This window comes from Pelobates fuscus, chromosome 9 (genome assembly GCF_036172605.1).
Source record: "Pelobates fuscus isolate aPelFus1 chromosome 9, aPelFus1.pri, whole genome shotgun sequence".
In the NCBI taxonomy this organism is placed as follows: domain Eukaryota; kingdom Metazoa; phylum Chordata; class Amphibia; order Anura; family Pelobatidae; genus Pelobates; species Pelobates fuscus.
The window spans coordinates 5,273,014-5,283,716 of NC_086325.1; the positions used below are offsets into that span (position 1 = coordinate 5,273,014).

At 38.1% G+C, this 10,703-nt stretch overlaps 1 protein-coding gene across 1 annotated transcript; it reads left to right on the top strand.

The window, feature by feature from the left end:
- Positions 1–5,829: 5,829 nt before the first annotated feature.
- Positions 5,830–6,753, top strand: LOC134573017 (olfactory receptor 5AR1-like). The gene has a single exon (XM_063432374.1). The coding sequence runs from the start codon at positions 5,830–5,832 to the stop codon at positions 6,751–6,753; it is 924 nt and encodes a 307-aa protein (XP_063288444.1).
- The last annotated feature ends 3,950 nt before the right edge of the window (positions 6,754–10,703 follow it).

Below are 10,703 nucleotides of genomic sequence, written 5' to 3' on the forward strand. Positions count from 1 at the left end.
GCGGGTGATCGGCGTGAATTTCCTCCGCTCCAGCAGGGTTGTGAATGGGAGGTCTGCGTAGACTTTCACATGGTGGTTGTCTACAGCGACGGTAAGATTCCTCCTGGAGTAGGCCATCAGCGCCGCTTTTACCGTGATATCATGGGTGATGGCGATGATGTCTCTAGATGCGTCTGCTGGGGCTGTCGGGGCTTTCCTGATTCTGAACGCTGCCATTATCGGTTTTGAGTCTCCGTCTTGGTTTGCCCCCATTGCCTCTGCCACTTTGTTCGCGTAGTGCAATAAGGCCTCTGGGCCTATGTCTTCAGGGGCTCCGCGTATGCGAACGTTTCTCTTGCGGTGTCGTGTGTTTACCCATTTTTCTGTATCCCTTTGAACCCAGCAATCCTTAATGACTCTGTTTGTCCATTAGCCTGTATAAGGACCAGTATATGGAGTGTCTATTTCAATTATTCAGTCCGTGCATTCTGGAGTTACCGGATCCACACACCTTCTCACCTTATCATATCTCTCTCCCCTTGTCTTGTACCTTAACACACATCTTCTGGTGTTGTCCAGGCTCCCCTTAAACATGCTACTGTCGTCCATCCTAAAAAAGCCATCTCTTGACCCTACCTCCCCTTCCAACTATTGTCCCATATCCCTGCTCCCTTTCTCCTTAAACCTTCTGGAATGGCCCGTCTGACCTGCTTCCTCAATTCCAACTCTCTCCTCGACCTTCTTCCATCTGTCTTCCGCCGCCTCAACTCTACTGAGACTGCTCTTATTAAAGTTACAGATGACCTAATCACAGCTAAATCCAAAGGCCACTACTCCATGACAATTCTTGTTGACCTCTCTGTAGTCTTTGACACTGTTGATCATGTCCTCTGTGGTGGTCTGCCAAGGTATCACTGCCACGGATTCCCTTTTCCCCGAATAAAATAGTGCCAATAATCTTGAAGTAAAATATTGCCAGTATCGCATAACCCCCCCCCACACATGAACCAAGGCTTAATGCTTGGAGAAGACTGTTTTAATCATGGCCACACATGGCCTTTTATGACAAAGCCCATGCAATGGGTTTCTTACACAAAATAACAGGGTAATTCCTCTCCTGTACCTGAGATATAATCAGGAATCAGGAATTGTACAAACTCAATTATCTCCAAGTACAGAAAAAACATAACTTACAGACACCCCAAAAGTACTCCCAAAATACATGAAAATCCCACAAGTCTCACCTGGATAGCCCTGATCTGGTTGACCAATATATTAAAAAGTCACCCAGATGGTTTTGGTAGTTTTTAATCGGCATCACCAGGAAGGTTTGACCGGTCTCCCACGAGTTTGAAGCCCAATGTAGTTCCATGGAAATTGTGGCAATGACCGGTCTGTGCTCATGGGGTTTTGTTTGAAAACCACATAAGGTACACAAAATATTTCACTGTGAGAATGCTTGCGTTGTTCGTTATTTGATAACTCCCGAACGCCGTTTGTGTAGATGGTTGGGAACTTAAACGGGCAGCAGGTCTATCTTTACCGGCATTCGCAATACTGCCTGGCCGAAAACAGTTACAGGCATTCAACGACCAGGTCCATTGTCTCGACCATGTGCGTTTGTTTGCACAAAATGGCAGCCACCCAGTGGAGCATTCTATTAAATGTTTCCTTTGCAGTTTTTGTACAGGATGCTCAATGTTCCAAGTTCTAATTAGGGTCTGGGGTGGTCCTCGTTCTGGAACCGAACCAAGTAAAAATGAATCATATAAAAGGGAATATAAACCCACAAAATCAACCTAAACAAGTGATGGGGCTATTCCTCACTTCTCCAAACTCTTCAATCCCTCAGTCTCTGGTTCTCCTCCTATTTCTCCCAATCTAGTATAGGGTCTTCTTTTTCAATGACACCTCCTCCCCTTGCCCTGTCTCGGTTGGAGTCTCCCAAGACTCTGTTCTTGGTCCCCTTTTGTTCTCTCTGTATACTTCCTCTCTTGACAAACTTACTAATTACTTTGGCTTTCATTACCACCTACACTCCAATGACACCCAGATCTATCTTTACTCCCTCGATCTCTCTCCTGCTGTCTTACAAAGTGTCATCACTTGTATTTCTTCATTCTTCTACTGGATTTCTGAAACTCAGTCTCTCTAAAATAGAACTTTTTACTCCTCTTAATTCTGAAAATTCTTAATGTTGATGGTACCTACAACAGCCCGTAAGTGTTTGTGTCTGGCCTCCATTCTGTTACTACATCCTGTCGATTCCACCTTAAAAACATTGTCTGCATTTGCCCCTTTTGTTTTTTAATTCTTTATTTTTATCGTGCTTTGAGTGGATAACAAACAAGCTCATGGAGCCCCAAGAGCATACCCCTAGCATATTTTTCAAACTTAACATTTGGAACAATGAACTTATCAGCACATTTTATAATGTTAAAATAATGTCGCTCAGAACAGGATGTTAGCAAAAACATGTTACATTAGCATGGGTTATGATCACAAGAGGTGTAATAACATGTCTATTGCAACATGCTGCCAAGGAGCTTGTTCGTGCTCTTGTAATTTCTCTCACATAATTCTGGACTCCTAGTTGGTCTCCCCAGAAGCCATGCGGCTCCAATACAATCTGTAATGAACACAAAATAGAAAAAAATGAGGGCCGTGCAAACAATTGCAAATGTGCACACCGAGTGCTACAAAAACATTTATTTACAACGACATAAGGTACAAATGTTTCAGGTTAGGACATGCATTGATAAAGGGGATAATCTGCTACATTTGTACCTTATGTCGTTGTAAATAAATATTTTTGTAGCACTCGGTGTGCACATTTGCAAATGTTTGCGCAGCCCTAATTATTTTTTTTTTTATGTGTGGATTACTTTGTTAAATATATTTGTTTTCCCACCAAACAGGAAGCATACTTGCTAGTGACTCAATGTTAATGAAATCATTTAGAATAATCAGTTTGTATCCTGACAGTAAAGTAACTAATGCAGTCTGTGCTTACTGTGGGTAACAATCATTAAAGTAACAGAGACTGTTGTATCAATTAGACTCTTGGGAAATGGGATACCTCCGAGAATATCCCGTCAGACTACGGAAACTTTATAAGGTCACGTTCTGATTCTGTAAAGGAAATGGAGAAACGCATTGACAGATGTGGCAGGTAAGTGGTCTACTCTAAAATATTACGTTTACTGAGTTTATTAGTGTTGTTAAGCTATAGGTAATAAGGTAGGCATTCAATTACACTCTCAAGCCACCCATCATGCAGGTATCTAATCACTCGACAGTGATATTTGTTGTATTTGGAGGTGGCTTCTAAAATTGAGTATGAAATAGAAAGGATGGAAAACGTCCAAACCAAATCCATTCTAAATTTGCTTCATTGCATTTCTATTTCTACACTTAAGATCAGAATTATTTATTTTGTGACATTTTTAGAATGTTTTGGTAAAATGTGTTACAGTGAGAGGGATGTATCAAGTGTTGTGTTTTGCAAACTGACAGAAATGTCTAAAACTGACCAATCACCATGGAAACCAGTGGACTCAGCAGATTCATTGCATTCACTCCTCCTTTACAACACGATACTTTGATAAATCTCATCCACTGTATCTTAGTCACATACAATTTAGTTTTTTTCACATCATAACGCAGGTTTTCATTGAGCTGTGGACTGCCTGAAATCAAATCACATTTCAGATAAAACTCTTTCGTATTACAGCATTGTGAATGCTAAATAATGTTGTCTTATTTCTATTTGTTTTAATTGTTGTGAAAGTTATTTTTAATTTCAGGGATACTATTTAATTTACCGAAATTGTAATATTGTCACCTGAGCCAAATTTTGTAAAACTTTTGGTTATATATTAGACAACAGTCTTTAATTTTACACATGAGGGCAATTATTAAACAATCAGATTCTGTACAATTAGAGCAGCTCTCCTGTGTCTGTCTCCTCCTGTCTCCCTGTGTCTGTGTCCTCCCGTCTCCCTGTGTCTGTCTCCTCCTGTCTCCTTGTGTCTGTCTCCTCCTGTCTCCCTGTGTCTGTCTCCTCCTGTCTCCTTGTGTCTGTCTCCTCCTGTCTCTCTGTGTCTGTCTCCTCCTGTCTTCCTGTGTCTGTCTCCTCCTGTCTCCCTGTGTCTGTCTCCTTTATTTTCTGTCTCTGTCTGTTTCTATCTTACTCTCAAAGCATCTCTCATTGTATGCACCTGATTTTACTTCTGTGCCTTTTAGCTGTATCTCAAGATCCTTCAAACAGTTTCCTTTACTTTATAAATTAACATCAAACATCATATCTCTTTAAATTGTTTCTACATTTAAACAGGTGCAGTGTTACTCTGCTTAAAGATAGGACCTCTATCTGGTTTAAGTTGGATATTGAGTTCTCTCTGTACCATTAATCTAATCTGAAAACATCAATGTTTACCTTTAAATATATTTATAGGATGCAGGGCTATTCACATATGACTTACAAAAGCACGATCCAACTGTGATCCACGATCCAAATGTGATCCACGATCCAACTGTGATCCACGATCCAACTGTGATCCACGATCCAACTGTGATCCACGATCCAACTGTGATCAACTACAAACCAATGCACCTTGTGTATTTTCTTTTAATGCAATTCTCTTAAGTGTTTTCATTCAATATATTTGTTTATGGATATTTTTTAGATAGTGAATTATTTTTATTTTAGTATTCTCCACCTTATAACGTTCCAAATAGTTATATAACTTTATAAGAGTAGATTGATGGTAATTGGATGGATTTACAGTGGACTTCTCGATGATTCTCTTACCATGTATTCCATCCAAAGAATTCTGTGAGTGGTAGGCCATCATTAACTGTGGGGGCAGAGTGTGATATCCCTGACTATTTAGGGTTAATGATTGTTAAAGATAATGACGGATGTGACCATAAAACCTCACAAGAGAAAAATAACACGTAAGATGAGCAGGTGATTTCTAAAAGAGCTCAAAAGAAAAATGCATACCTAAAAAAAAAAAACAATATTTGTAATACAACCCCTTTCAAAATGATATTTTTGTTATTATTCAGAAAAAGTTCTACTTCAGTAGAGAATTGCTCACCTTTTTTTGACCGGTATATTTGGTTATGCTAGTCTTTGTTCTGTTTTCTGGCCATCTTTGACTAATAATGAAATTTGATATTTTTTAGGAATTACTGTTGGTGCATGATTTATTTTGCCTTGACTTTGAATGCATAATCTAATCCATTATACAATCTAAACATAAATAAGTGATGGTTAAGTATTGTTCCCAAAACTAATATTTTCTTTTCTTCTTCCTTTTGTCCTTATTACATTTTGGCAAATCAGCTTCTTCACTAGACATTTTGGTTGGCCAAATGTTCTAATTTCTCACATCAAGGCTTCAAAATTTCCACCAATGTCTTGGCAAGTAAAAGGTTAGACCTGGTGAGTATTCCACGGACCATCCAGGCTCACAGTGGCTAGTAACTTTTAAGGCATGGCTAGTAGCACAGAAACTTTAAGCCAAGTCTCAATGGTTTCATGGAATTTGGATACAGAGAAGTTTTGGTAAACCTTTGATAATTAAATCTATTTTTAACTGCACCTTCTGCTCTGTAACTATAATAATAATTTTAATACAACCCTATCATTATGAGGTGAAGGATAAAGGCTTTTTTTCTCAGACCTCCTTCATATGGTGCTGAGATCTAGTGGGGGTTCCAACAGGTAGAATAGTGTTCTGACAAACCTCTTTCATTGAGTCTCAACAGATATCTTCAAACAAACAAAACATTGCTTGGTTTGTGATATTTTCTTACACCTGTATACTTACATCTGTAAACATGGAGAAGCAAAATCACACCATGTTGACACATTTCATAATTAAAGGTATTTCTGACGACCCTGAGGTGCGGGTTATTTTCTTTATATTGGTTCTGTTCCTTTATCTCATCACTCTTGGTGGTAATATGACCATCCTTCTCCTGATCTGTCTGGATCGTCATCTTCACACTGCCATGTACTTTTTCCTGAGTCATCTGTCCATCTTTGACATGATTTCCGCTACCATAACTCTACATAATATTCTTGTTTCTTTTATAAAAGGTAATGGAGCTATTCCATATGTCACCTGCCTTACACAATTGTATTTTTTTGGATCTTTTAATAATAATGAATCTGTTCTGCTCACAGTGATGAGCTTTGACCGTTATGTGGCCATCTGTAACCCCTTGCGATATACAATGATCATGAACCCAAAGGTTTGTCTTTCATTGGCCATTTTTTCTTGGATTATAGGCTTCTTAGATATCATGCCCTTTGTTATTTTACTGTCAGGTTTCTCCTGTTACAGATCCAATGTAATTAATCACTTCTTCTGTGACATTGTGCCAATCATGAAACTTTCCTGCAGTGACACTAGAGTTCTAGAGACCTTGTTCTTCTATGAAGGCATGATTCTTTTGAGTCTTATCCCCTTCCTTCTCAACTTCATATTCTACTTTCTTATTATTGTCGCCATACTGAAGATCAGTTCAAGCAGTGGGAAACGTAAAGCCTTCTACACATGTTCTTCTCACCTAACGGTTCTCCTTCTGCTCTACACAACCTTGGTCCTCCAATACCAGAGGCCAATCACTGAGGACAGCCTGGATTATAATAAATTCTTTGCTCTCTTTAACACGGCTGCTCTTCCCATGTTGAACCCATTTATTTACAGCATTAAAAATAAAGATGTGAAGTTGGCTCTCAAAAGAAGGCTGAGATAAATGTAGCAAAAAATTGCTTGCACAGCTCCGAAAAGCAGGAAAAACAGATGTTAAAGATGAAAAAAGAAGGTAGTTAATCATTGATGTGCTGTCTAGTTATTATATAACTATTTCTACAGATTTAAGATGCAGATGTCAGCATAACATGATGTAAATGCAAATTATCAATAGGGTGCACTAGATGCAGATACTGTAAAACTGGTGCCACAGCAAAGTTCTGCCAACATTACAATTTATATTTCCCCCCCCCCCCCCCCCCCCAATCAGTTAACCCCTAACTACACTAACGGAGAGTCCAGCTTCTTTTTCTGTAAGGATTAATAAGTTGCCCTCTGGGATTCGAGGTCCACGGGTTCTTGGGTAAAATACTTAACAAAGTGGCCCTATCTTCACCACTTACACTAAGAGTGACTAGTGAAGGGCACATACATAACATATACTTTTATACTGGTACATAGAAAAAAATATTTCTTCATTTTTCAGCCATCTCAATGGGAAAAAAAAAGTAAAAACCAATTTAACAAAATAAATAAAAAATGAAAAATGTTTCAAAACATAGCAAAAAATGTATTAGAAAATTTGTGCTGCCAAAAATAATTGACAACCCTCAGCCTAAGTAGCTTGAAGGCTCAGTAAAGATTGAGGATTCAAGGGATGAAAGGCTTTTGTGTAGGGATCTCCCGCTTTGAATATTTGGTCAGAATACCTGGAAACATGACCGTTCTTTGTACTGGGACTCAGCAAGTCATGTTTGTTTTACTATATTGATTATTTATAGCTGCAAAGAACGATAAAGTGCATGAAAACTGTCCGATCTTTATAATGCAAAATAGAAATATTCTGTATATATTTAGCATTACACTGATAGGAACTTCTTTACTTGGTTATTTGGTTCAGAGGTCAAGTGAGAAGAAGTTACCAACAGAGAGGAACAAAATGAGAAGCAGTAAACAAAATCTCACGTCTTTATATATGATATATTTATTTAGTCTCTCTCTATATATGTATAGAGAGAGAGATAGAGAGAGGAGAGAGAGAGAGAGAGAGAGAGAGGTTTGTTTTCTGCAGCTTTTTCCTGTTTTCCCTCTTTTGGTCACTTCTCAATCTCCATCTGTGGATACAATCAGCATTTAGTGGGAGTTCCCTAACCATCAATCATCTTTTTTCTTCCATCAGTTATCTTTTTTCTGCATTTGTGTCCTGATTTCTCCATATAACATTGTTGAGGATTTGAAATGGAATGAACACGTCTAATATATACATTCCAGCATATTCTTTGTTTTTGTGTCATTTCATTTTCATTCTCCTCCTTCAGACATTATCTCTTCCACTAACGTGTTTTCCAATTATTCTCTGATCCTCTTTTTACCCTAATAAAACCTGTGAAGAATCACCCTCCATGCATTCGGTACTTTCCCTCCCTGCTACTTTGTTCGTGGAATCCACTACTTTTTATTGTTAGTTGTTCGATACTTTAATTCATCAAAATCCCTTGTTCGGTAAAATAGCTATTTTACCATAAGAGAACCACCTTGGGTAGCAATTAGAACTTAGAATTCTGTGTTATTACACAAAACCGCAAGCTAATTGAGTGCTCCAGGGTGGCCTCCATTTCGGGACACGAACACGTGGCGAGAACAATGGATGTCGGCCATCTTAAACTCCTGAACGGCCGGCCAGCGGGACTTAGGTGATGAGTGTCTGGAACTATTTTTGGCATGCCTCTCCAGCAATCCCCTTTCCCCATGGAAGTCCTGTTTGACCCATTTCCACAAATTGTACATGAACGGCGTTCGGGAGTTTCAATCTACCGAACGAGGGGAGCACTCTCATATAACCAGCTACAGCTATTATATCTATGGGGGTTTTCATGTAATTTTCATCTGAACAGAGACCGGCTCGCACCACTGATTTCATGGAACTCTGAGTCGGCTACAACCTCGTTGCGAGCTGGTCAAACTTCCACACAGAATAACTCCAAAACGGATTCTCACGAAATGTGGATATGTTGCTCACATCACCCTCAGCTATACAGGGATATATTGCATATATTTATATTGATATGTTATGTATAAAGTCTGTTTCTAATTATTGTGAAAAATTTTACTTTTCTGGCCACTAGATAATTGAGTTTGATAAGTGCTAAAACCCAATTATCGAGCCTGGCCCAGAGGAGGAGTTCTGTACTGTATAAATTGTGTGCCCTGTTTCTCAGTAAATCAGACTTGTTCCAGCATTAAGCCTTGGCTCATGTGTGGATTATTCGGCGATACCAGCAATATTTTAGTCTATGGATTACTTGGCGATTTTATTTTATGGGAAGAAGGGAATGCTTGACGGAGTAAAGGATTGTACCGTCACAAAACCTGTGCACTGTATATGTTGCCTTAAGTCCTGTATCCCAATTGAATTGCATGTACCATTTTCCCCCAATGCTTTAGACTTGTTAAATGGAGGAGATTGTCATTCTAAAATACTGTAAGTCTAACAAATAAATGATTACAGGATAGTATGAGTATTTATTATTTTAATGTACATCTGGGTTAATGGGATTAATACAACTCCAATTACAACTTTTTGATTTAACAGAAGATCACACAATATTTGTCTGAACAATTATTGCACACAACCAGATCTTTCTAAAGAGTTCACAAACCTTTTTCTTGCAGGTAGAGATAGACAGATGTATAGAATAAATAGATGAAAAATAGCAATAGGGTGGATGTTAACAAAACAATTGGTATTAGCTGGTAGGAAGAGCTTATAGATCTGGCTCATAATGTTTTTGCCTTGTGCTACTAGAGGTAACTATCCCTTATGGAAATCAGGCAAAGGGCTAAGAAATTTTTTTTTTTTATTAAATAAAAAAACAATTAAAGAATGAATTAGAGATTAAAGAATAAAATCATTAATAATAAGTAAAAAATAATGCCCCAGTGTGTCTCAGAGAGTTTTCACTCAGCGTTTATTGAGTCGTCAATCTTCCTCTGCTGATGTCATCTGATCTGTTATTGCTACAAAATTGAGTTTATTGAGTTTTTTTATCCCTAGTATAATTAGACATAATTAGTATTAAAGTTAACTCAGTGATAGCTTCTTAAATATGTAACCATTAAATATACTATTCTTATTACAATAGTTTTGCTATAATATAAATCTGTTGAAATAATTTAAGTTATATATACTTATTAACGTATTAACCAAAAATGTCAAGAAAACAATGAAAATTAAAAAAATAAACAAACAAATAACTGAACAATGCTGAAGCAACGAAGGAGACATACATACCCCGAATGAGTACCTTTTTCTTATTTCAATATGGGATTTATCTACTTGGAGTCATCTGATCTTGTTGACGCCCCATGGGGTATGCGCTATCCCAGGTATGTTCCTACTTCTTTCGAACGGATGCCCCATCTCATCTTGAAGGGATGTGTATAGGTTAGTCAGTCCAAGATGTCCAAGCTGTCCAAGCTGGTATTTAGAACTTTAGTATAAATATGTAGTGTCCATCTAGGAGTGCTCGGATTTTCAGGAGGGTCAAATATTTTCTTCGACTTTGCAATATGGCCTTAGTTTAGCAGTTTGTGGTCTGAAAACACAACTCACTACTCAGTGAACAGACTCCAGTAACAATATAATAAATTTGTGTAATATTACAGCAATCACACTGCAACTCCTAAACTGTTCAAGGTGTATAGTGTTGGAGATTGTAAAGTACTTAACACTTCATTAAAGCACTGGAACCTACTATCTTACTATTCCACAAAGTATCGCCTCAATGGGCAACATCCCAAACTTACTACATCAGGATAAAATGAGAAAAATTAGCAGAGTAGGGCAGTATTTTCTAGCTCGTATCCCTATATTAATACAAACCATCTCTGCTGGAAGGCCATTGATTGCAAAAAAGAAAGGCATTATAAGATGTGATTAGAGTTGAGCGAACT

Coding starts and splice junctions, on each gene's coding strand:
- LOC134573017 (XM_063432374.1), top strand. CDS start 5,830: ATGGAGAAGCAAAATCACACCATGTTGACACATTTCATAATTAAAGGT.